Source organism: Pteronotus mesoamericanus, unplaced genomic scaffold (genome assembly GCF_021234165.1).
Source record: "Pteronotus mesoamericanus isolate MK-2021 breed Mesoamerican mustached bat unplaced genomic scaffold, CSHL_Meso_final contig_78, whole genome shotgun sequence".
NCBI classification, from domain to species: Eukaryota; Metazoa; Chordata; class Mammalia; order Chiroptera; family Mormoopidae; genus Pteronotus; species Pteronotus mesoamericanus.
In genome coordinates this window covers 1,558,921-1,585,347 of record NW_026555258.1, presented here as the reverse complement: position 1 = coordinate 1,585,347, position 26,427 = coordinate 1,558,921, and the positions used below count along the sequence as shown (strand labels likewise).

The window sequence follows — 26,427 nt, the reverse complement described above, 5'->3', positions numbered from 1 at the left end:
TCATCTGCCCAACCCAATCATGCTGATACCAACTTGCGATTGAGTCTGTTGCCTGCTACCGGAAGGTCGGTGCCCACTATTCACAAAAGCTTGCCCCTTGGCTCCCTGGCCACCCTTAACTGTCAGTCAACCAGCTCGCTGGCCTTCCTATGTGCCCGAGACTCACTTGGAGCGAAATCTCACTTTTTTAACGAGGGTGGAAGATCTGGAGGTGCGAAAGGACCCCCAACGCTGGATCCCCCTTCCCCAGTTTCTGAGGGACGCCGCCGCCGGCGTCCGTGGCTAGAGCTGGGCACAACGGTGGGAGCAGGCGGCCGTGCGGCCTCCCTGCCTGTCCAGACAAGACAGACAGAGCCCTGTGCCTGAGCGGGCTGGCCTGGGCGGGGCCGGCGCTGTGGACGGTGCCGGGGGTGCAGGTGGTGCCCTGTGCCTGCACCCGCCCCCCCACCCCGCCTCCCTGACAAGCTGGGAGCGAGCGGAACACGCGGGCTGGGGAGGGCCCGTGCGGAGACCGGGAGGAGGGAAGCGAGGCTGCACCTGGCTGTCACAAGCACGGCCCGGTCTGCAGCGCCCCCAGTCCCAGAGTCCTGAGCCCCCCGCCTCCAGAGGCGTCATCACTACAGCGTGGCCTTGCTGCCATCCTCCATCACTTTAATCAAGAGACCACAAATCTGGGGACAAGGATTTGCCACCTCGGTAAGGACACTGCCAGGGAGGCTGGAGGGAGGGGCAGTGAGGGCCCAGCACACGCGTGCGTGGAGTCCCTGCCTCTGGACGCCCCTCCGTCGCTCTTCCCGGGTGGTGCTCAGCTCCCGCCCAGAGCCCAGCCCCATGGACACGTGGCCAGTCCCTAGCCCATCTGCGGCACCTCCAAAGTGCTCAGCGCCGGCCGGCCCTCCCGTGGCCCCCTGCGGTCCCCGCCGGAGGCTTGTCCCCTACACGTCAGAAGCAGAGCCCGGCCTGGTGCGCGGCACAGCCCCAGGCCTGGACTCGGCCGTGGGAAGAGACGGCCGTGCCAGCCGCTGGCTCACCTGCCGCCGTGACACCGTGCCGAGCGCTGGCTCATCTCTGGGACTCGGTGCCAAGCCTGGCGGTGGCCAGGGGAGGAACCAAAGATCGCGGCCCGTGATGCGCTTCCCAGACGCGCAGGCCCGAGGCCCTGTTTTCTCGATTGCTGGCGGCAGAGCTGCTCCCCAGGAGCTCACAGGACCTGTTTATAGGCCGCCGCTGCAACAAGTCGAAAAGGCCACCAGACCTTCCCAGGCCTGATGCCACCACCCCTCCTGCCGCCAGGGCCTCCCCGGCTCGAGCTAAAAGAGCGTGTTTACATGTTACAAAAGGCGCGGCCGGCGCCTGAGGGGAAGCCGGCAGCACAGGCCCTCCGCGGCGGCTGGCCTTCGCTGGACGACGGGGGCCCCCCTGCCCCGCGCCCCGTCCCCGTCAGGGGCAGCCTCTCGAGAAACCAGGAGCCCCACGTCACCCCCACGAAGATGGCGGGTCCCGTCCAGCCCAGGCCTGCGAGAGGCCGGCCGCTCGCTCGGGGACCCCAGCTCAGCGCCGCACCCGGGGCTCGGCCGGCAGCTCCCTCCCCTTCGACGGCCCAGCGAGGACCCCGGTGGCCTCCCTCGGGGTCCACTGCGCGTCCCGTTGCTCAGTGGAGACAGAAGGGAGCCGACCGTGCAGCCCCTGTGCTTGGCCCTGCCCTCTCTGCCTGGGTGCACTTGGTGCTGCTGGGAACCTGCCGTGGGCGGGGCCCCCACGTTGGGGAGCGGGCGCCAGCGCCCCCCTGGGCTCACTCAGGCCTCCGCTGGCCCCTTTCAGGCCGTCCCCGGGTCTTCCTGCTCTGCAGGGCCTGGGAGCTGAAACTACACGTCCCAGACCCCTTTGCGGTCAGGGCTCCAGGGCAAATGAGTCTGCACCAGGCGGCATCCCAGGGAGCTGGTATGTGAGAGGGAGGCGCGGCCTCCTGGCTGCTGGGTCTGGGCGGCGTGCCAGGGCGGGGACCCCCAGCGCCGGTCCCAGAGGGTTCAGCAGTGGAGACTTCTGACATCTACGTGCCCTGTGACCTCGCTTCTCCAGCTCTCCCAGGCCTGGGCAAGCGCCTGGCTCCCGCATTCCAACTCTCCCCTGAAACCAGCCCTCTCCCCCCGCCCCCGCCTGCCTGTGCTGAGCCCGCCTGTGGCGGAGCCGCTCTCCAGAGGAAAGGCCACTCAGCTGGGCCGGAAGTACAGGGCTCCGCCCCCGGCTCCCAGAGTTGGGAGCCTGCGTGTGGCCTGCAAGAGACCACGTCTTCTGGGGGGCGCCTGGGGAAGGCCCCTCACCTGGCCCCCAGCTGCACAGAGCTCCACAGGTTGGGCGGGCACCAAGTCCACCCGCAGACCTGGGAAGGAGCCCACACGGAGGCGCAAGGAGGGATCTGGAAATGCGTGGCTGACGTCCAGCAGCCACGTGCCCGAAAGGCAGCACGAGGACCCCGGAAGGAGACACAGGGACGGCTGCAGCGACACCCAGGAGGAGCGCACACGGAGGCGCAGGGCGGTGGACGGAAGGGCCTGACGCCGACCCCACAAGAGGGACCGCCGTGCCTTGCCGGCAGCCGCTGCCAGTCACCGCCGAACGTCGGCGGCCCGGCCCGGCCAGAGCTGAGACCGCACCCAGCCGGGCTTCGGAACAAAGCGACAGGCAGAGGACCCACCCGCCCGCCCGCACTTCCAGGGTTTACTCGTTCACCCCCAGGTCCCAGCTGGAGGGGGGTGGAGCCTGCCGTGCAGGCAGGCGGGGCTGACATCAGCTCCTGCACACTGGCAGGGCCACCTGTGACAGGCAGGATGAGGACTCATCCGTCAGACCCCACCTCCCGTGGGCGCTGGGCGGAGGGGACAGGGCCCCGCGCCCGCGGGAGGGACTGGGGAGCGGCCGAGGCGGCCACGCTCCTGCCCGAGGGCGCGCCAGGGCCGGCCGCGGGTGACCGGGGTCCCAGCAGGAGGTGACCTTCCTCTCAGTCCCCCGGGGCCTGGTGGCCCCGAAGCCGGAGCAGCGCCCCCTGCTGCCCTCCAGTGGAGGGGGCAGTCCCTCTCCCCGCCTGCCCCAGGCCTGGCAGGCCTGCCCGGTAGGGGTTAGGGGAGGGCGGACGCCCCCGGATCTCTTTTGAGGGTCGTTTCGCCCTTCCCCGCCCCCTGACCCCGGTGACTCAGGGCCTCTGTGCTGATCTGGGCAGGGCCTGTCTCTGGCCTGCGGTCACCTGGACGGCCCCTGTCCACATACCTGCCCTCACCACTGAAGCAGAGCCATGACCGGTGCGACAGCTACAGGACACTCCGCCGGCACCAGGAAGCAGGCCCCTCCTTTGGGACACGGCGGCCACGGGGCATCCCCAGGCCTCCCCGCCCTGGAGCGTTGTGGCCCGTCCTGCACGGGGGGCAGCCGGGCCTGGGCGCAGGGCCGGAGGGCACAGAGAGAGGGGCGTGATCTGCCTGGTCCAGAGTCAAATCCTGGTCTTCAAGGAAAAATTTAAGAGCCCGCTAAAAAGCCGCCAAGGTTTCTGTCTTCCAAATTCTCACACCGTCCAATTGTAGACCTAGAGAGTCATCAGTAACGCCTGGCCCACCGCCTTTGCCCTGAGAGAGGAGAGGTGCGGGCACTCACAGCCGGCTCGTGCCGGGTCAGGCCGCACCAGGGCCGCCCTCAGCCTCTGGTCCACCCAGGCCCCCTTCCCTCCGCCCAGCACAACGACGGGGTCCCCGAACCCCAGCAGCGTCCAGCTGCCTCACTGGGCTGTAAACCACGGGCAGGCAGGGGCCCGGCCCGGCGGACCCCACAGTGACCATCGCCGAAGTGCCCCGTGGGAGCACGGCAGCTCCCCTGCTGCCCCTGTTCGTTCCCGTCTTACGCCTCTTGGAGGCAGAAAGAAAACCAGAGCTCCCACAGGATGGAGGGGCGAAGGCCCTCCCACCCCCGCACTGCCCACCCCCACACCAGCCTCCACGTGGCCCCTTCTGGGAGGTCAGCCCAGAGGTTCGGAATGGATGGCTGGATGGTGTACAGATGGAGGGTGGATGGGTGGACAGATGGATGGATGGATGGATGGTGGATGGATGGATGATGGATGGACGGACAGGTGGATGGATGGATGGATGGATGATGGATGGATGGATGGATGGATGATGGATGGATGGATGATGGATGGATAGATGATGGATGGATGATGGATGGATGGATGGATGGATGGATGGATGATGGATGGATGGATGATGGATGGATAGATGATGGATGGATGATGGATGGATGGATGGATGGATGGATGGATGGATGGATGATGGATGGACAGATGGGTTGACAGAGGGATGGATAGTGGATGGTGGCTGGATGGTGTGCGGGTGGCGGGTGGATGGAGGGACAGGTGGATGGACAGATGGATGGATGCCTGGACGGACGGACGGACGGACAGAGGCGGGAGGCACCGGCGATAGGCGACCAGGCTGGGCGGCGGAGGGCGGGCGGGCAAGTGACGGGAGGGGTGCCGTCCCCCTGACGATTCAGCTGATGACCTGACTTCTCAAGGCTCCGACGGACACCCGCCGCTCCCTGACCGCTGCCCCAGCTGGGACGGCTTTGCTGTCCCTCTGGACCCAAGACGCGGTGCAGTGTCACGCCTGCGTCCCACTCCTTGGTCTCTGCAAACTTCCCTCTGGCTCGGTGCCTTCGGGGGCGCGCCTGGGGTGACGGGCAGGGTGCACCTGGCGATCAGACATTCTGGGTGTCCCCAGTCCCCCTGGGGGAGCGAGGCAGTTCAGGACGCATCAGGGAGACGGAGTGACGGAGGGGGGTCGCTGCCCAGCCCCCGCCACCAGCAGGGCCAGGCAAGGGCGCCAGCGGGCCCTGCCCCAGCTCCCAGGTCTGAGAACTGGGACGTGTCCTTGATCGCCCCTCCGCATCATTGGCCCCGCCCAGCCTGACAGCTCTCCTTCTTTCCCGGCCACAAAGCCATGAGCTCTGAGAGGCTTTGACAGACGGGTCGCCGGTGGGAGGCCTCATGGCGACATGCCAGCTGATGCGGGTGGGGCCACCGCTCTACTTGTGAACACGACGTGGCCAAGGAGGGGCCGCAGGGCCAGCAATTCTCCCCGTCCCCAGGCACAGAGGCGGGGCCGGCCTGTAACTCACTGCCCAAGGCAGCAACCTCCGGGCGTCACCTGTCGTTCAGGTGGCCCTGACGGGTCCAACACCTGGCACCCCCACATCGCCCCTGCGCTGTGGCCAGCTGCTGGCCGGGTGCCCTCACAAGGCTCAGATGCACGTACGTGCCGCCCCCCGGCCTGAGGCCACCCACAGTCCAGCCTGGTGGCCCTCCCGGGGAGGAGAGAACCCTGGGCTCACGCCCCGTTACTTGAAAGGAAGTCATGCTGCCCACAGGACTCACACGAGGGACAGGGACCCGGACAGAGCAGCTGGGCCGCAGGGCTGCAGGTGGAGGAGGGAGGGAGACGGGGCGCCCGGTGCGGCCAGCAGCCCCACCTTGTAGTGTGGGCCCAGGCGGGGCCGTCCCGGGCTCGGGCGATGCGGCCACCCAGCGGGGTGGTGTGGGGCTGTCCCGGTCATGGGAGCCCGGCCACACAGAAAGGCCTGGCTCCTGGCACCCCGAGAGCTGTGGGCGCCGCTGGCCAGACCAGGGCCCCCGCTGCGAACTGGGAGGAAATGTCACTGAGGGACAGGAGGGTGTGCCTGGCTTCTCAATGCACCGCCGGGGGCCATGGGTGCCGCCCGTCTGCCTTTCTGGGAACAAATGACTGTGCGTGTCCCTCTCTCCATCATCCCTTAAAGGGCCATGGACACGGCTGAGCACCGCCACCTTGCAGGCACCGAGGCGGCGCGAGCAGAGGGGCGGGCAGGCTGGGCACACGGGTGCCCGCCCGGAGCAGAGCCCGCGAGAGGGAAGGGGAACCAGGCAGCAGCTGCTTGGCGGGGATTCCCCCTTGTTCTGGAGGAAGGGGAGGGGACGGCACCGGTGCCGGATTCCACCATGCCGGGGGCAGCTCTGCGCGCGGCAGGCCCCGCGCGGCCCGCCCATTCCAGGCGGGCCGGTTGGGGTCAGGCTGGCAGAGGGCCCGCGGCATCCAGGGCCTGGCTCAGGCCCAGCACCCCGGGAGGGAGCTCCAGAACAGCCTGGCTCCACGTGGGACTCCCGAGCGGCATGGCGGCACCTGTCAATCGGGCTAGCGGAGCTGCAGCAGGAGCTTGGCTCATTCGTCCGGTGTCCACACATTCAGCAACGGCCCAGGAGGCCGGGCTGGCCTGAGCACAGGGGCTGCACCGCTTCTGGACTAAGCCCCTGTGGTCCAGGGTCCAGCAGCCCCAGCTGCCCTGACCAGAACACCCCCAGCTGGCCACTGCCCCCCAGAGTGGTGCGTGCCAGCCCTCAACAGACTGCGCTGAGGCCTGGCGGAAGCAGGAACTAGGACACCCCAGAACAACGGGGCCCCGGCTTCCCTGCCGTGGGCGGTCTAACGTCAGGGGAAGCCGCGGACAGCAGGTGCAATGAGAAGCTCAAACAGCTTTGGCTTCTCAGGGTCCTGTCCGCCCTCAGGTTACGGGGACAAAGCCCACGTGGCTCCACGGGGGACCCTTCCCTCCGCGAAGCGGCCAGCAAGAGCCCCGCTCCACAATACACAGTGCCAGGCCCTGCTTCCTGCGCTGCCCACACCCTCCACACCCGGCCCCCGCCACGCCCGGACCGAGGAGAGCTGAGCTCAGAGCAGGCGACGCTCGGTTCGGCGAGGGAGCGAACTGACCCACCGGCCGCAGGACGAAACCAACAGGCTGCAGGCAGGTTCCAGGGGGAGGACACCCGTTAGCACGTGCACACGCGCGGGCCTGAGTCCCCCCATGAGGCCCGAACCCTGCGGAACGTCCTGGGCAGAGAACTGAACACAAGAGGAACACCCCTCGGCCAGGGGCCGGGCGGACCCCCTGCAGAGGCGGACAGGAAGGGGCGGCCCACGGCCTTCCACGGGAGGACGTCCATGAAACACGTCGCAGGCGCGTCCCTGGAGCGCACCCCCTCACGTTAAGATAACGAACGATGTCCATGTGACCCGAGGCCGCACCGGGTCCCGCACGCCACGGCCCCAGGACAGCAGCAGCCGCTGGAGGGGCCCCGGCGGGGGCGGGGCTGAGGACCGGCAGGTGGCGGAGGGCCCGTCCCCTCGCCTCTCTCTCTGCGCCTCTATTCTGGAAAGTGTTCCACGTATGTGTCCACAGAAAACACACACCATGTTATTCACCAAAAAACACCAGAACAACGGTTCAGTGTGGTCATTTTAAAATGGTCACGAGCCCTGGAGCTGCCCGTCGGGGGGCGACGACTAGGTCCCCTCCCAGTCACCGAGGTGGCGCCGGGCCTGCACGACCCACGGAATGTGACAGGAGGGATGCGTGCCAGCTTACGGACCAAGGCTTTGGGGAACCGGTGGGGTCCCCGTCCTGGGCCACGGGGGACTGGGCAGCCGCTGTGAGGAGGCCCGGCGGCCCCAGGGAGGGGCCCTGTGAAGGGAAACCAGCGAGCTCCAGCCAACCACCCGACCAGCTTGCTCGCCACACAGGACGGCGGCCTCAGAACGGCCCTTCGCCCCAGGGAGGCCGCTGGCCCCGACGCCGCGGGGGCGTGAGAGGCCCTATTTGGAAATAGCGGCTGGCCCTGACCGGGGAGCTCAGTGGGCTGGGGCGGCGTCCCGATGCGCCAAGGTTGCGGGTTCGATCCCCAGTCTGGACGCTTACGGGCATCAACCAGGGGATGCCTCAGGAAGTGGAGCCACAAATCTCTCTCGCGCGTCTTTCCTTTCTCTCTGAAATCCATACATAAAAACTTTAAAAGCGAAATGGCTGCTAGGCTCTGCTTTTAACCTCGAGCTGAAGTACCCACCAAAAGCCCTTCTGGCAGGCCCCTCCTTCCTCGGGGGCCGCAGGGCCACCTTAACTCTCATGGACGAGATGACGGAAGGACCCAGGGGCATCTTTTTATTGACAGAGACCATCTTTTCGTCACTAAGTGACCTCCGCGCCTTCGTCAGAAATCTCACGAACATGCGCGCGCGGCTCTACGGACAGGCTCGACCCTGTTCCCTTGGCTTCTGTGTTCCCCTTCACGCCGACACCCCCGACGTTGATCACTTTGCTCCAGCGCAAGTCCCACGATCGCGCAGCGTGGGACCACCCACCATTCTTTCCAAAGTTCCTTTGGTTATTGTAAGCCCTTTGCAGCTCCATGCAAATTTCAGAATCATTTTGTCCCTGTTTCATGTTTGAAAAGCCTGCTGGAATCTTAACGGCATTGCGTTGACTCCGTGGGTCAATGCTGAAGAAAACGAAAGCTTAACAATACTGTCGTCTTGTCTGTCAGAAGAGCATCTCTCTCCGCTGTTAGAGATCTTCTTTAATATTTCTAAGTGGTATTTTATAGTTTTCAGTGCACAGGTATGTTGTCAAATGTCTCTCCAAGTCACACATATTTTGATGCTATTACAATAGCCGTTGAAGTTCCTATTTCCACCCGACCCCTGCTACCATCCAGAAATGCGACTGATGTCCGCGTGCTGCCTTTGGCTCCTGAGGCCACGCCGAACTTTCTTGTGAGTTGTGGGAGCTTCTCCGTAAGTTCTTGAGAACATTCGGCATAGATAAGCACGCGGTCTGCAAATAAAGACGGTCTTGCTTCTCCTTGCCCTTCCACGTGGCCTGCCCCCTTGCGCACCGTGCTGCCCCAGCGGGGGGCCGCCCGCAAGGGGGGGCGTGGCCTCGGGAGAGTCCGTAAGCCACCTCGGGCCTGGGCCGGGCGAGGCTCCGGCGCATGGACCTGCCACGATGTCCTTCGTCAGACTGGGGACGCCCCCTTGGACGCCTTGTTGACTGGAATGTGCTCATGATATTCTAAGTTTAAAACGATCGCAAAGGAGCGTGTAATCCCAATTTTGTAAATGCAGGCAGACAACGCATGCTGGAAACTAATGAATCAAAGTGTTCAGTGCGGAGCTTATGAGGCAGCACTTCAGAAACACCACAGCGGCTTTATCAGCACTTAATCGACACCCCCAGTGGCAGCATCGCGGTTTAAACAAGGAAAGGATTTATGATGAATTTTTCTGTTCTTCTTTATACTTTTTGTGTCGCTTTTACCACTTCTGTGATGGGCCGTATGGCTCTTACAACAAATTAATGGAACAGCCAGTGCCCATCAAAGCCAGCGGGAGACGGCATCGTACCAAGAAGCAGCTGTCCTCTCCTGTCTACCTGGAACCTCGTGAGGGTCACAGACGTTCCGGTCCTTGTCTGGGAGCTGGGCGGCCTTGGACGGGCCTGTATGAGTCAAGCCGCACAGCACTTCTCGGGCCTGTCCCGGTCTCCCAGCACCCGATGTCCTCGCAGGGCCCCTGGGCCAGGCCGCGTCCCCTCACCCTTGCCCTTCTGGACTGAAATGCAGGTCCAAGGCCAGTGCGTCCGCTGACTCAGCACTGGCATCGGCTGGTGTTTGCCTCGAAATTCTCGTTGGAAAAGGCAGCTTGAGGGACAGACGGGAACTGGCCCCCAGAGACGATCCAAGGCCTATTAAATGTCCCAAAGCAAACAACAGGACAGACGGAGTTTACAGGAATATTTCCTGTTACAAATTAAAGTCTATCTGCTCCGTCCTTCACGAACCCGCCCCAACACGGGCCCCCCTACAGCCCCAGAGGGCCCTGCCTTCCCAGCCCAGGCCGCGCGGTGACCCCGGGGGACGGCGCCGGTGCCAGGGATGCGGCTCAGAAGCCATTTCACTCCGCTTTGTGATTCAAGTACAAGAACATCACACTGGCCTCCCCCGCCCCCGCCCCTGGGAGGGGCGGGCTACTCCCCCCCCCCCAGAAATTCCTAGGGCCGTGCAAGCCTCCAGACGCTCTGAAGTGGGACTCGAAACCAGCCATGGGGACACGACAGGAGGAGCGGCTCAATGCACCCCTTCTGGGGGCCCCACAGGCTGGTGGCGGGACTCAGCGCCGCCCGCCACGGCAGCGACCACGGCCCACACCCCCGTCCGGCCTCATTCCCTGGACCCCACACGCAGTAGGTTGATGGAGTCCAGTTCCAGGTGTTCCCTGGCGGGCGGGGGTAAGCGACAGGCTCCTCGAGTTTCATGGGCACGGAACCCTCCGCCAACTCCCCTGCAAAAAGCTTGCTGATGTGCAAGAGGGCGGAGCTCCGCGGGGCCCCGGTCACAGCAGCCTGGTTCGTGAAGACTCCATGCTGCCCCCGCCCAGTGAAAGCAGACCTGCCCCCACGCCTCAGCCCCCACCCCAGCCCCGGGAAGCGCCCCCCGCTGGCCGTCTCTGAGCTTCCCACCCACGAACCCCACCCCCTCGCGGATGGAGGCCCCAAGCCCACTCGTCGATGTGACGGCGCTTTGGAGGGGAGAAGACCCTGGCACAGTCAGCGGGCCCCTGGTATCACTGCCCACTCAGCCGGCCACAGCAGCGGCACAGCACACATGCAGGTGGCCAAAGAGAAGGAAGGGAGACACTCAGCATCTACTGATTGTCTATTAGGTGCTAGCAGATCCCTCTTGCTCTCCGTAATTCTGATCGAAATCTCCGAAGGCCTGTGTTATAACTGGTATTGATGCCCAGCCCCACGTGCGGGAGTGCGGCTCCGTCCTCCAGAGCAGGAAACCGGGCGACCCTGGAGGCCCAAGGGACCTGGGACGAGCCGCCGGCCCCACGAGGGCTGAGCCCGGTCCCAAGCGCTAAAGGACCGCTCCCAGCTGGCCCTCAGGGGGCAGTGACTGGCTCGCAGAGGGTGGCTGGCCCCATGCTGTCCCACGAGGTCCCCTGGGTTCGGCACCTGGGGATGAGAAGACGCAGGTGGTAACTGCTGGCTGCAATGTGACCCGACGCGCTAGCCCTGCACGTCACCGTCTAGGAAGCCGCCCTCAGGAAACAGTCAGAGGCAGGGAGGCCTGGCCCGGAAGATGCTCACCCACGTGTCATCTGTCACAGCAGCTGACTGGGCGCCCCAACCCGGCATGCGGGGACAGAGAAGTAAACCCCAGCGCGGGGACAATGGGGAGTTCGTCAGCGTGAGGACGCTGACCGAGGCCGGAGAGACATGGGGAGCGTTTGTGACCAAGGCGGGCACAACGCTGCTTCTGCCTGTGAGCTTGGCATGAAAGGGGGGGCCGTGAGGGAAGGGCTGTGGGCCGTCAGCGTCCCCTAAAACTCACATGGTGAAGTCCCAGCCCCCGAGCGCTCCCGCCCCCGCCCCCCCGCCTTGTGAGCGCCGCCTCAGGTCCCGGAGAAGGTGCATCGCCCCCGCCCAGCCACACGGCATCTTAGCTCAGGCCCCCAGCCTCCAGCGCGGGGAGGAGTCGCGTTCTGTTGTTTATAAGCCACCCGCTCTGCGGTGTTTTGTTCTAGCAACTGAAAGGGACTAGGAAAGGAAAAGAAAAAGGCATTTTTATGTTTCTCGGGTTTGCCATAATGAGTATGCTTTACTTGCAGAGTCAAGAAAAGTTAACAAAGGTATTTGGAGAATTAGCAGAATCTCTGGCTCTATAACCAAATACCATGAAACGTCCCAGTTCCTGGGACGAGTTTATCTCACGTCTTACTGCCACCTGGGGTGTTTCCCTTGCATCCCCCTCCCACTCCAGGTCCCGGTGCTGCTGGGAGCCCCCGCTCCCCTCCCGCATCCCCGGCTGGCGCACAGCCACGGCCGCCCTCCGCCGTTGTCCCCGGAAGGCAGCCAGCGCCGCCTTGTCCCGCTGGCTGCGCTGCCCGCTGGTGCTGCGCGTCCCCTGCCCCCCGGCCCGAGCCCGTGGACTCAGCCCGGCTGCGCCCGGCGCTGCGGCAAGCACCACAGAAGCTGAAGTGAACCGGCCACTCCTGGCCTTCAAGGAGCCCCAGTGCAGAAGATGGAATGTGGACCTCTGCCCCCCGAGGCCACCGCGGAGAGCAGTGTGGTACGGGGCAGCCCGGCGCCGGGACAGCACCGTGAATGGACCGAAGGTGGGTAGGCGGGTGGATTTATGACCTGGATGAATGGGTGGATGGGAGGGCAGGGTAGGAGGGAGGGAGGGAGGAAGAGTAGGTGAGTGGGTGGGTGGATGATGGATGGATCAATGGATGGATGGATGATGGATAGATGGGTGAGTGAGTAGGTGGAGGGATGGGTGGATGGACGGATGGGTGGGTGGGTGGCTGGATGGATGGGTGGGCAGATGAATGGGTGGGTGGGTGGGTGCACTGGGACGGCGGATGTGCAGGTGGCAGGGTGGATGGACAAAGACAGCCATACACATTTGCCGATTTAAACCGAATCAAAGGCACCCAAGGCCTCGTCTGCCGCCCCTCCCCCTCTCCTGATCCCGCTCCTGCTCTGATCTGGACCCCACATCCAAAGGCCAAGATCACCCAGCACCAAGGCACATTCCACGAGTGCCCTGCACCTGGGCCCTCCTGTCCCCCGAACTCCACGCCTGCTGACCCCCTACTCATCTCGTGGACTTGGGCTCGGAGGGAGGGTGCCAGCTCGGGGAAAGACGGCCTGGACCCGCCCAGGGCTCGGCCCGCAGCACTGGGACGGACCTGGTGGCGCGGCTGTCCAACCGCCCCGGCCCGCCAAGTGGCGCTTTCACACGGTTCGGCCAACTAGCCCAACCACACACCCAAACACGGGGACGCGGGGCTCCAGGGCCGGGGGCCCCCCGCCCTCTGGCTGCCAGATGCAGTGCCTGCCTAGCCTGTAACACGCTGTCAGCGGAGAAACGGACCTGAGCCCTTGCCCAGACCCACCCCTCCAGCTCTGCGTCCGCACAGCACCGGCCAGCACGGACCAGAAACCACGGTGGCTGAAGTCTGGGTGAAAGTTCACATGCCAGCGGGGACCTCGTGGAGCCAAGATGTGAAGGGCCCTAGGGAACAAGTGGGGACCCGGCCTCTTTCCTAGGACAGAGGAATGAATCTCCACTGTGCCTAGACCCCACGGGGCCCCCCCAATTGTCAACCCTGAGGTCCTCCAGGCAAAGGGCCCTCCAGCCTCCGGTCTGGGCTGGCTTTTGGCGCCTCTGAGCGGAGAGCCAGTCGGCGAGGGCGAAGGGAGGACCCCCGTGAGCTGGAACTGCGGGAGGGCACGAGCCTCGTGACCACAGGCGGCTCCTGGACGTTAAGGGGAGGCCGGCCCAGCCCCAAGCTGGAGACGGTGCAGGGACGCGAGTGACCGCAGAGCCGGGGCGGTGTGTGCAGGGTCAGAGGTCACAGGGCCACCACACCCGTCGCCCGTCCCCAGGTGCCGAGCCCCAGCCTCACCGTCGCCACACAGAATCTTTCCCAGGCAAACCTGTCGCGTCAGGAAGGCGGCCTCTTCAGCCACCCCCTTAGCAAAGCCGTGCCTGGTGCCTTCGACGTGGCGGCCCCCACCAAAGCGCCTGCAGGTGTGACCCGGAAGCGGTCTTTCCAGGGCACGCCCAACCAGGAGCCTCCGGGGCGGCAGGCCAGGCCCGCGGCAGGTGCGCGCGCGTCCAGGTATGAGCTTCTCCCGTGGCCCACGGCTCCAGAGCACAGAGTCACAGACAGGGGCCTGAACTTGCGGCCCAACAAAGACATGATTAACAGCAGATCCAGGGCTCCGTCTCCCAGCCAGAGCAGCCCCCGGGAGTATCTCCCTCCCACCCAGCTGGCAGCCCCCCGTCCTGTTCCCACGAGTCCAGGAACAAGGCAGGGGGAGCTGGGGGCCGAAGGGCGGCGAGCGATGCCAAGGGAGTCCCAGGAAGCACCCCCAGCAGCGCCGCGTCCAACATCGCCTGCCCTGACTCCCACCGGGACGCCCAGGAATGTGAGCGTCCCTGTCGGGAGGTTCGACAGGCCCCAGGCAGAGAGCGCGGCGCACCTGGCCAGCGCCGGGGAGGCTTTGAGAGCCGCGCCTGCCCCGCTGGCACCGGCCGGCCTGGAAACACCGGCCCGCGGCCTCCCGGGGCGCTGGGAAGACAAGACAGTAAAGGAAAGATCTGGATGGCGGGACGGACAGAAAGCAGTGAGTCGCCCGAGAAAAATGCACTTGGCGTCGAGCCTCACATACCCCAGGGGCGGCGGCTGCTCCGAAAAGCAGATGTCAGGGCCCGTCCTGGGTGCCATTCCCACTGGCTGCTTCACTACTGCAGAACTCCGACCAGGAAACACTTTAGGAAGTGACTGGAAAGAGACCAGCCTGCCCCAGGGCCGAGGGCTGCTTTTTTTTCTTTTTTGGCCAAGATATTGACCCGGCATCCAGTTTATGGAAAAAGGCACATGCCTGGCGCTCAGGGCTTTCGTTGGGGCGTCCCCAGGGAAGGCTAGGTCATGGGGACCCAGAGGCAGAGGCGTTAGCTGGGTTCTGCGAAGCAGCCACCCCAGGGAGGGTGGCGGCGCGGGCGGTCCCAGTGGCTGGGCGTCGGGTGGGAGAGGGGGCAGCAGCCCGGAGGAACCCCTCTCCCCCCGGGCGCCCTGGAGAGCTGAGCCGTCCGAGGCGAGGGCTCCAAGTGACGCCGGGTCTGAAGAAGAGCAGGCGGGGCCGACGGTATGAAAGGAATTCCAAAACATGGCTGAGAGGGTTTCTGGAACTTATCTACAGGGTCAGGGGATGGATCCCGGAATTTAAGGAGCCCGAGGCGGAAGGGCCTGGAAAGAGTCATCTGGAGCCACCGCAGCGAAGGCACGGGGTGACAGCTGGGAGAACGATCTGGAAGATGAAGGCGGTAGAGGGGGCAGCAGGCGGAGGCGGCCCAGGACGCCGCAGAGGGAGCAACTTGGGAGCCACAGGGGCCCACGTTCAACTCGCAGGTCCACTGCCTCGTGAGCCGAGTCCCCTGGGCAAACCCTCCCTGACCAGCACCCAGGGACTCCAGTGTCCCGGCCCACGGTGTGCAGAGGGGGCTCACGCCTGCTACATGCGTGTGTGTGTGTGTGTGTGTGTGTGTGTCTCTCTCTCACGCACACACACCCTGCCACAAACTGGTACTTGCCCGGCTCCCTCTAGAGAGCTGGGAGCTTCAGGGCACTACGTGAAGACAAGTGGCACGTCACCGCGTCCAGATCAGGGTCAGTGTGGGACAACCAGCAGCGCCCTGGGCCCTGACTCCAACCCGGCAAACCCTGCTGGCCACGTTCCCGGGACCGAGCCCCCTGCCCAAATGCCAGGCTGGCCCGGGGCGAATCCTCAGCTGCCCCGGCCTCTCCGGGGACGCCAGCCCGGACTCCCCGCCTCCCCCAGAACGGCCCAGGCCTCCGCCGTCTGCCCACGCTGCTTCGGTGAGCCCGCCCGCATCGGGGGCGGCGGGCACCTCAGACTCTAAAAAGCACTCTCCGCTCAGCTCCACAGGTGGTGACCGGCCACTCCCATGCTGCAGGCGCCATGAGACCCAGCAGCCATCTGGGCAGACCGCGTGATTGTGGGGTCCAAACTCCGCCTCCTTAAAACCCCACCACAGACCTATGCGGCAGGCATCATTCGTTCCACCTGACCCAGGAAGACGCTGAGGCACGGAAGAAAGACGACGTTTCTGAGGTCGCACCATGACAGTGCGGTGGTACCAGGGCCCCCCGGCCTCACCCAGGTTTTCCCAGGGTCCCGTCGAGCTGGGATGCAATACCCCTCTTGGCCCCTAAGTGAACCGCCCCCCCTTCTGGGCTTGAAATTGGAGGCATGGATGTCATCACGGTGAACAGAATTCTCCGCTGCTTACTGTGGATTCAGCCTCCTGATGAGACCTACAGCCAGAAACACCTAGGACCGCATAGGCAGAATAAGCCCTGTTCCCTTGATCTGCAGTGTTGAATAATTTGAAATTCCCCAACTTTTCCCAGTAGAATCCGTCTGGGCCATGCGGTGGGGGCTGCCAGAGCAGCAACATTTCTGAGGGATCTGACAATTCTCCAGGACTCACGGCGCTTTCTCAGGGAAAACAAGAGCAGGACTCCCTTGAGCCTGACCTCTGGCAAGCGTGTGGGCTCTCCCTGGCCCGGACACATCACAGGCGTTTTGCTAGTAAGATCAAGAAGCAGCAGGCTCCAAAATCAGACCTCCGGGCACTGCTCCTCTCGGGGGTTTCTATTTCTCTCTTCTGAAACGCTGATGGTTTAAAGATGTGGATCCTGTCTTGGTCCAGCTCCCCTCTCATCCAGTTTAACTCTTGGAACGCCCGACAGGTTGCTCAGTGCCCACCCCCCGCCCCGGCCCTCAGAGAGGGCCCCCGCGCGTCCCCACCCTACCTGCTCCATGTGGCTTGCTGGCGCCGCACGCACGTACGCACGCACGCATCTCCTTCTTCATGTGTCAACCGATGTTAAACAGGAAAAACCTACCTGGCTATAAGCCCTCTGCTATCACTCTTTCCTGCCCGCTAAAATGGAAAAAATGACTCAGACCAGAGTAGCTCACCCCTTACACACGCTCTGCTCACAGCTGAACGCAGCCCTCCAGATCTAATCCCGCAGATGTCCGCGAAGATGTGGGAGGGGGGGACGGGGGTCCAGGACACTGGGGCCTTCGGAAAGTGGGTGCCAAGCGACAGGGACCGAGAGCACCGCTTCCTCGCAAGACCGGGCCCCAGCATGCACCGCCGACCGGCCTGAGGGGACACGTGATGGCGGGAAGGCCCCCTGGGGTGGTCCCCAGGTCTCATGAGCCCCCTCCTCTCTCAGCCCCCTGCTGCAGGGACGAAGGCCCCAGAGAAAAAGTGACCATGCCTCCTTTGGGGCTGAGACCCCGCCTCACGCAGACTCTGACCTGCTCCCTGCTCCCAAGAGGCTAGACGAGCCACATTTCTGCGGCTCAACTGGCCCCGCTCCGCGGCACACCAGCTGTGGGGCTTCTGTGGGCCTCAGTTTTCTCACCTGTAAAAGGTGGATAACCCCTCAGACGTTGGAAAGATGTCATCAGGATACAAGTGTATGTGAAACGATGCCCTGGCTGGTGTGGCTCAGTGGATTGAGCACCAGCCTGCAAACCAAAGGATCGCCGGTTCGATTCCCGGCCAGGGCACAGGCCTGATGTGCAGGCCAGGTCCCCAGTAGGGGGCGCACGAGAGGCAACCACACATGGATGTTTCTCTCCCTCTCTTTCTCTCTCCCTTCCCCTCTCCCTAAAAATGAAAAACTGTATGTGAAATGAAACACTAAGGATAAAGTAAAAACAAACAAACAAAAAAAGGGTTCCAGAGACTCTTATTCTTCACCTACCAGTCAGCAGTCCTGCTCATGGGTCATGTGCTCTTTCTACCCGGATTCACATTTAGTTGTTAGACTCAGCAGAGTGTGCTGGGACCCCAGGGCCCACCCGTGGCCCACCCAGGGCCCGGCGGACCCTCCCTCGGCTGACCTCCGCCTGACTGCACAGTGGTGGGTGGGCCCGAGAGCCTGCGGCACAGTCACACGAACTCCCGTCCCCACAAGAAGCCCCCATGTGCCTTCCAGCCCTTGGACAACAGCCCTCCCAATGTTTGTAAACCCTGCTCCCGGGCCAAGCAGCTGTTTGTAATCGGCCAGGCCCTGCCCCAGGAATGGGAGGTGGGAGCCTGTCCGCACAGAGGGGCCTGGGGCCCATGGCGCTGCAGGGCGTGTGAGGACAGGCCGAGTGGCAGGGGGTGGTTCGGGCCTGGCTGGCCCTGCCCCGGCAAGGGCCTCCTCTTGAAGCTCGCTCTCCCCACCTCCCGCGCCGCCCCACAGCCCAGTAAGAGTCTGTCCTTTGGAGTCAGCCCACAGGCAAGCGAGGAAAACCACAGCATCGCAGCTTCTCGTAGGGGGCCCACCGCTCTTTCCTCCTTGCAGGTGCCCGCCCACCTCCCATCATGTATGCTGAAACCTGCAGTCTACCTGTTTCAGGTGAGGGAGGATGGTCCTGAGAGGACACTGGCCTCCCTCACACTCGCCCTCCCCTCTTTTTGGTCTCTGGGTCCTCCATGGACATAGCAGGGGTCATTCAGCAGGGCCGGCCCACCGCCCCGCCCACCGCCCCCCCCCCGCCCTCACTCACTGCCCCGCCCACCGCCCCGCCCACAGACTCGCCGCCCCGCCCACCGACTCACTGCCCCGCCCACAGCTCCGCCCGCCCGCACTCACGCTCCGCCTACCTCTCCGCCCCCACTCATCGCCCCGCCCACCAGTTACTGCTCGGCCTCCCACTCAGCGCCCCGCCCACACTTACCAAGCCCCCGCCCTTCCTGACTGCGGGTACCACCACCCCGAGCCCCGAGAGCGGTACTTTCTGTGCTAAATAGCCATTATGTAAACTATGAACCGAGGTAACAGTAATAATTCCCTGGAACTCATTACATTTGGGAACCCCGGTTCCCGCATTTCCATCCCGCCTCCTCGAGGTGACCGCCTTCTCAAGGGGCGAGGAGGTGCAGTGTGTCTGGGCCCTTCTTTGCACAGAACCAACCAGAACACAGCAACTCTGCTCAGAAAGAAGACGAGCAGCCTCGCTCGACAGGGACGCGGACACGGAGGCTGTGTCCTTGACCCCCTGTCCCAGGAGGGAACCCCAGAAACAGCGCAGAAAAGGAAGCTGGAGGCCTTCGGCGTCTCAGATTCTCCCCAAAGGAATCAGAAAAGGGGGAAACAAAAGAAGAAAACTCAAGTAAACACGGGTCACAGTTGCTTCACCCCTCAGAAAGACCACAAGGACGGGAGAGACCGGCTCCCCAGAGCCTGCTCCAGCCCCGCCCAGATAAGGCTGAACGCGGGGTGCAGGGCTGCGAGGTGACCATCTTTCCTGGGCCCGGCCATCTCACTGAGCCCCCTGGGCAGTGCGCCGGACCAGCCAGCTCTCCCACGCCACGGGCCCGCGTGGGCCAGGGCTGCAGGTGACCCCTGAACCCGCAGAGAAGGCGGCCTTAACGTTTACTAGACAAAACCACAGCGGGGAAGGGAGGCCGGGGCGCGAAGCTGCTCTCACCGTGGCGGGGCGCACCTCTCTCCGAAGCACAGGCCCCTGGCCGTCCTGGGCGCCTCCCACAGCAAACGCGAGGCGAGGCTGCCGTGGGAGCCCCGCCCCTGGCCTGCGGGGAGGACCTACCCCAGACCCGGCGGTGCTCCCCCGCCCCGGGGGGCACCGGGGCAGGATGGCGGGCATTCCCTCCTGCCAGCTGGGCTCGCAGAGCCTCCCCCGGCGGCACATCTGCACGGGGGGGCCAACCCCCACCCCGGTCCAGGGTTGGTGCGAGGGCCGGAGCGCTCCACGGTAACACCCTCCAGCGGGGCGGCCAACTGCGCCCGGGAGCCAGAGTAAGCACACACGGGAAAGTGCGAGAGATGCCGCCCTTCCAGCTCACCCCAGGGGACCCCAAAAGCCACAGGCCCTGGCTCAGTACGCTCATCTCAGTTGGCCGGTGCCCCATGGATGCTGGCTGTTGCCTCCTCTGATTGGTCGGCACTCTATTTGGTGCCGGCTGTCGCCTCCCTCCGAGTGGCCCGTGCCCCCTGGGGCTGGCAGGTGCCTCCCCGTGAATGTCCGGTGGCCCAGGGGCTCACAGGCGCCCTCCCTCCGAGTGGCCAGTGGCGCGCCCTACCTGCTGGTGTTTCTCTCCTCCCGCTTGGCACTGCACTGGAGACCCCGGCCTGTTCAGGGGTCTGACTCCCCCGCCGCCCCAGGGGCTCCGGGGGGCAGGGTGGCGCGCCTGCGGCTCACTTGTGCCCGGCCACCCCGTGCCCGGCACAGGCCGGGCTTCAGCGCAGGACCCACAAACACTTCAGGCGTAGACAGTGTCACTCCTGGCTTCTCTACGCGAAGGCCCGCCTCTCGTATTCCCTCTGGAACCTTCTATGGGAAGGAAACTCCTAGCCGCCCAGCTCACCGCCCCGGGCCCAGGGCCCCCCTCCATGACTCCCCCCCCAGCCCCCGCCGCCAGCGGAAGGGTAGACAATCACCCCTGCCTTCCATTGAGATTAAAACTCTTTTTCATCGTGAGGTCTCTCTTCTTGCAACGCAAGGACCAGCGTCTTTACACACACACACATTTTAATGCATTTTGTGGTATTTCTTTTTTAAAAAAATAGAGTTGTTATTAGAACCCTGTGGCCAAGGTGCGGGCAGCAAAAAACAAGAAAAGAATGAATTTCCCCAAAATAACACATGTCTAGGAAACAAAACAGGGGAACCCCCGTTTCCTGCACAGAGACATTGTAGCAAGCGGGCCGCTGTCTGCGGAACGAAATCTCATGAAAAGTGGGTCAGACTGCGGTTCCATTTCTTAGGTCTGAGTCACCAAAGAGTGGCAACATTCACTCCGACTGTGCGGTTATTACTGACTTGGGCACCTGCCAGAAAAACTAGCGGGTGAGTCGAAGCTGATGAAATCAGGGCTCAGACGACGCGACCTACGTGACACCGAGGGACCCCACCACCGACGCCGCGCATCGGCACACGGCCCTCCGTCCACACACACCCACGCATTCACTCTACAAACCTGTCTCCAGCCAGCGGGGGCCGGGCTGGCTCCGAAATGGCATAGGACCCGTGCCCATCCCCCGCGATGCACCCCTCCGGTGCATCGGCCATCACCCTGGTCGTGGCTGGGAGCTGGGACTCCCACGCCTGGACTCCGATTCCTCCTTATGACGCGTGGTGGCCGGAGGACAGGGCGGGGCATGGGCAACGTGGTGTGCCCACAATCGCCCAAGGACGTGCCCCCATACCCGAGCGCAAAACCCCGGAAGTCACAGCGAGGGATCCGATAAGCTCACGAGGGGACACTGTCTGTGTCACCTCTTCTCACGCCTACCCCGTGAGGGAGGCACTGGTATGGCCGTTCACAGACGGGGGTGGCACACACAGCCAGCCGGCGAGCAGAGCCAGGAGCTCGGTGCCTGTCCCCGGGTCCTCTGCTTCGTGTTGCCTTGGGGCCCGGGAAGGAGAGAATGGGGTTCTGTGCATCATACACGTTACGTACTGGTGATGGGGTTACCTCTGTGCATCGTACACGTTACGTACTGAACCCTCACCAAATCCTTCCAAAGTGACAATCATCGCCCCTTCTCACAGACAGAGAAACTGAGGCACACACGGGAGGCCGAATGCACGGCCAGCGGGGGCGGCGCCAGGGCCCGAACCTGGCCGCCTGCCCCTGCCCCTCGCCCCACACCCTGGTCTTCCCTCCCTGTCCCGTCGTGGCGGCCGCCCTGCCCACGAGGAGGGCCAAGGCCGGTCCCGCCTGCAGATCCCAGGATCTCCAGCTGGGCCCGAAATCCTCAGATGAACATTTGGCAAAGCGCTGACACCGGCGAAGCGGATTATATGGAGAATATAAATAGAGGGGCAGGCAGAAGCCATAATATAACATCGCCCTCCTGTGAGTAAAAAAAGACGCGTCAAATGATCAGACCCAGCTGGCCCTGCAGGGCGGGGCCCGGGCCTCCTGGTGGCCCAGCAGGCTTCGTGGCCACGTCTCCCCTCTGCAGGGTGGGGCACGGTACAGGGGGACATGTCTGGGTCTGCACAGCAGGCTCGCACACGCGTGCACATCCACGACCCGCCCGTCCACACGTGCACGCACTCACATGCACACGCATACAACCTCGAGTGGGCTTGTGAAGCATTTCCACGCCTCCCGGACCAGTACAGGACCCCAGGGGCGGAAGGCCTCCCAGCAGGCCAGGGGCCAAAGCCGGGAGGGGGCAGCTGGACCCACGCGGCTGGCGACGGCGGGGCCCTCGGGTCTCCCAGCGACTGGAGCCTCCAGGGCGCCCCTCCCCAGCTGTGCTCCTCGGGGACACTTGCGTCGAAAGAGGCCTGGAAACCCGGTGCCTTCTCCCTCTGCACAAAGGCCACCAAAGAGAGCGGCCAGACGCTCAGGATACATCACGCACTTCACAACACTCTTCCCAGGTGACCCCTCAACCAGTCTTCCCCAGCCCCCCTCAGAGCCAAAGCCGCGACTCTCTCCCTCTTCGGGAGGGGAAGGCCGGGGCCGCAACTGGCCCCAGCCCAGCGGCCCACGGCACGTCTCGGGAACAGAAGCAGTTCGTACGACCTCGCAAGTCCCCACACTGCCGCGGGGGTTCGGCGTCTGATCGTGCCAAGGACGGTCCTCTCCCAAGCCCAACTGCCTGTTACCCAGTACAGGGACCCTCACGCTCCCAGCCAAGGCTGCCGGCCTCTGTCGGTCTGTCTGCAGAACAGCCGGGCCTCACGTGTGGGGGCAGAGAAAGGGTTAAGGCCCCCCCAGGCCCCCCCACTGTCCCCCTCGGAGACTCCTCCCTTCTCACAGCATGGCAATCCCGGGACAAGCGGGACAAGCGTGGCGCTGCGGGCACCCCGCCAACCGAGTTAATGAGGGGCTTTCCAGCCAAGGGAAGCGGCCCAGCCCAGGAGAGCCCTGCAGCGGAGCCTGCGTGTCCGGCCAGGCAGGAGGCGTGTCCCAGAGAGGGACGGGGGCACCTGCTAAGGAGAGCGTTGGTGCGTTTCTGAGATAAAAGGAAGGGCACGAGGAGGAAGGGCGAGGCCAAGTCCAGCGACCCCCCGCCCCCGCCCCAAGAGGCTTCCTCAGATCTCCCCGAAGGGCACCCACCCTCCCGACTGCTTTAAAGGGCCCTAGGCGTGCAAATGAACGGTGAGATGAGCCAGGTCCACATGGGGGCCTCCCACCGGACCGCGAACTCCTGGAGAGGGGACCTGCCACCTTCGCCACGATCCTGGTGACACCCTCCAGGCCGGGGTGCAGAGGAAAAAGCCATCAGGAGCCAGCAGGCCGTGCAGGTGGGAGAAGGGCCTGGTCCAAGACAAGGACCGGGGACCGGGGACACAGGCAGCTGGTCCCCTGGGAGTCATTCCAACAAAAAAGAAGGGTGGAGGGAGGAAGGAACAGAAACTCCCTGCCGGCCACACGGAGCCCCTCGCTCGCCCCAGGCCATACTTGGGCTGGGCCCCGAGAACAGACTGCAGCTCGGGGCCCGCGCTGGGCCTCTCCCAGGGGCGAGCTGATGCTGAGGGATGTGCGGTAAGAAGGCAAAACTCCGACAAGACAGAGACACCAAGGCCTGGCCTTGCAGGGCAGGAAGGAGGGAGAAGCTCACTCGGGGCCCAGGCACAGAGGTCAGACAGACCCAGAACCTGGGGTCCCTGCTCCCCGCTTCCCGGGCCTCGCTGCACACCAGCCAGCCCCGCCCTGGCCAAAGGCCGTGTGAGGATCCGATGAGATGGTGTGGGCTTGGCCTTCGTGCGGCCAGGCGAGCGCTCGGGGATCTGGTGACTCATCCCGGACCCTCCGGGGGGCTCCAGGCTGGTCTGCCGCTCTGTTGCCCTGGGGGCGACAGCCGTGGGCGACTGTTTCCCACATGCCTCTGCTCCACCCGAAAAGGCCTGCGACCCAGGGAGGAGGCAGGGACCATGGGAGACAGCGCCAGGCAGCCAAAAGGCCGGGGCGGGGCGGCCTCAGCCGTGCTCTGCGAAGGGCATGGCCGCGGTGAGAATCCAGAAATATCTGAAGGGCGGGGTGGCGGGCAGGCTCTGGCCAGCACCCCAAGAACAGGCCCGAGGCAGGAACATCAGAGGAGAAACTGCGCCTGGGCCTGGGGGAGGGACGCCTGCCGGGGCCGCCGCCGGGCGCCCGGGCGGCACTGCTGGGCAGCGACCGCAGCGCCGAGCCCTCCAGCCGCCGAAATCTGGAGCCGGCGTGGAACAGGCCCGGGACTGGGCTGGGCTCCTCCGCTCCTCCCACCCACTGTTCCTCCGTGGGGAGGAGGAGGGGGGATGGAAAGGGTGTCTGTCCGGCCAACTTGACTGAGTCAGAGAAAATTTTAACCATTTGATCTCGGTCAAGTCCCACCAAATTTGGATGAGTCTTCCCCCAAATCATTGCAAAAAGCAGTCACGTGGCCGGGGCCAGCCAATGGCGTGAGGAGGAGATGACCTCAATTTCCAAATATTGGGGTCATGTTTCATTTCACATATTCTTCTTTTGCCCGTTACAATGTTCACCGGCCCCAAACGCGATCTTACTTTTCATTCCCCCACACACTTGGCCAAGAAGGAGGCAGGAGAAAGAGCCGTGTTCAGGGAAAACCCGGAGAGCATCTGGCACACCCCGAAATGGGGAGAAGGAGAGGCGCTGGCTGGTGACCCGTTCTGCCTCCCTGCATCTCGAGGGGACAGCCGCCCTCCCTGGCCACGCACTGACCACGGCTCCCAAACAGTCCCACCCTGGGCGGTGGAGCGAGGCCTGTGGAAGCCACCGGAGAAGTGGCTTCTTCACGTGACAAAACGTCCGGTTCCCCAGCCAGGGTCCACCTCTGGGGTTCAGCCTCCACCGCCGCACCTCCGTCAGGAAGGGGGACCAAAAAAGAAGCCGGGGAGGCGGGCAGGGGGCAGCAATGGGGAGCCAGCAGCCAACCCCACGCCCAGGCGGCACCCAACCCCAGGTTTTGGGTCCTGAGATCCCCGGAGAAAGCCCATCCGAGGAGCTGGGACAGGGCTGAGTCCCCAGACCACATCGCCCGCCCCGCTGCACGCCACCTTCCCGGGGACCCGGGAGGAACACGGCCGGCCAGCCCAGGCTCACGGGCACGATGGAGGCAGCCCGGGGTGAGACCGCAGGTCCCAGCGCCGATGGGCTGGGCACCCTGCCCCCTGCTCGCCCTCCGTGGCCCAACAAGCACTCGCTGTGCCAGGAAAAAGGGGAAGCGAGCCTTCCCTGGCAAGTGAAACATGGAAACTCATTCTTCCGCACATCTCCAGACTACGAGCGGGGCAGAAGGGGCGGCGGTGAGGTGGTCCCTTCTCCCCCTGCCCCGTGACCCGCCTGTCACTTTTCCCAGCAGCTCTTTGCCTCGTCTCCCTACCTGTTCATAGGGAAGTGGGGGGCTTGCCAATGTTTGAGGGTGTGTGGGGGGCCCAGCCCACAGGTAGCCACCGAAGGCCATGCTTAGAAAGCCCCGGTCCCATCAGGGAACGGGGCCGGAGCTGCCGCGCCCGCAGCAGGCACTGGGTCAGTGCCAGATCCCTGGGGAGAAGGCTCCTTCTAAGGCCAGACCTCTGGCAGACGGTGCCCGCGTCTGCACAGCCCCCGAGCCGCTCAGTCCCGGCTCCAAGACCATCCCCTGGCCTTGCTCCACCAGCCCGTCTCCAGGGGGCAAACCCAGGGAAAACCGCCTCCCGGCAGCTCGGGGATTTCAGGGTGGGACTGGGAGCTGGGCTGGTGGACCACCCCCACCCGCAGGGTTCCCAGGACCCCTGAGCTCTTAGGTGGGCAGGACTGGGAGAGGCCCCGCTCCCTGGGGAGGCAAAGCCCCACCGCCGCGGTCTAGAGGCTGAAGGAGAGTGCGCTTGAGGGCAAGTGCCCGACTGGGGGCTCAGGCTTCGGGGGTTCCCCCCAGCGTCCCCCACCCCAAGAATTGACCGGCTGTGACTCTAGGGGGCGACCCTTCCCGGTTTTCAGGAGAGAAAGTTCTGCAGGGCTCTGCGGGCCAGAAGTGGGATGTGAGGCAGAGAATGCAAAGTTTGGGGACAAAAGTTTGCCGGCCTCGCAGATAACCCTCTGGCCGATCCCACGCGCAGCCGGCCGGCCCGGCTGGCGCGCCAGCCCCACCCGGCCTGCGCGTTTGGCGCGCGGGGCATTGTGCTGGCGCGGCTCCCTCTCCCGGGCCCCCGGGAGTGCCAGCCCGTGAGACCCACAGCCCAAGGGGCGATGAGGGGGCAAGCGCGGGAGAGGCCAGCGCCCGCACCCGCTGACAGCCGCCCCCGGCCCGCGCGGCGCCCTGCAGCCGCGCCGGCGCCCCCGCGCCCGAGCGCCCTTACCTGCGCGGCTCGGAAGCTGCGCCCACAGCAGCAGCAGCAGCAGCAGTGGCCGCAGCGGCGGCGGCGGGGAGAGCAGCGGGGCGCCCGGACGGAGCGGGCTGCGCGCTTTCCAGCGGGTGTGGACGTCCATGCCGGCGGGCGCGGGTCGGGGCGCGCGGGACGCTCGGGGGCGCGGGGCGCGGCCCGGGCAGCGGACTCGGCGGGGCAGTCGCGACCTCAGGAAGTCATGGGGAGCAGGCGCGGCCCGTCCTCTTTGTGGCGGCGGCTCTCCGGCGCGGGGCGGCGGGCGCGCTCGCCCACGGGCGGCGGGGCTCGACCTTGGCCCGCGGGGCGGCCGGGACCCCGATCGGCTCGCCTGTCCTCGCCTCCTGCAGCCCCTCCGACTCCGGCTCTTCCCTCCTGGCCGCCGCCGCCGCCCCGCGACCCGCTCTCCGTGGGCGCTGCGCTCGAGTGAGGTCCTGCGCGAGCCGCGGGGACTCCGAGTGCCGACCTCGCCTGGGGCGCCCCGCACTTTTTCCCCCGGTTCCTCCCTCCCTCTCTGCTGGAAGGCACCCGCGGAGGCTGTCGATCCCCGGCGCCCGCAGCAAATCAGAGCCCGGCGCTGGGCTCGGCCAGGCCGGCCCCCGCCTCCCACTGGGCGCC

The 26,427-nt window shown here is 65.0% G+C and overlaps 1 protein-coding gene across 1 annotated transcript in view; it reads right to left on the bottom strand.

The window, feature by feature from the left end:
- Positions 1 to 25,979, bottom strand: part of COL5A1 (collagen type V alpha 1 chain) — a 112,810-nt gene extending 86,831 nt beyond the window's left edge. Inside the window, exon 1 of the mRNA XM_054584787.1 lies at positions 25,786 to 25,979. Coding sequence (XP_054440762.1) covers positions 25,786 to 25,915 — 130 coding nt within the window. The 5' untranslated portion in view covers positions 25,916 to 25,979. The remainder of the gene's footprint in view (positions 1 to 25,785) is intronic.
- Between the last annotated feature and the right edge of the window lie 448 nt (positions 25,980 to 26,427).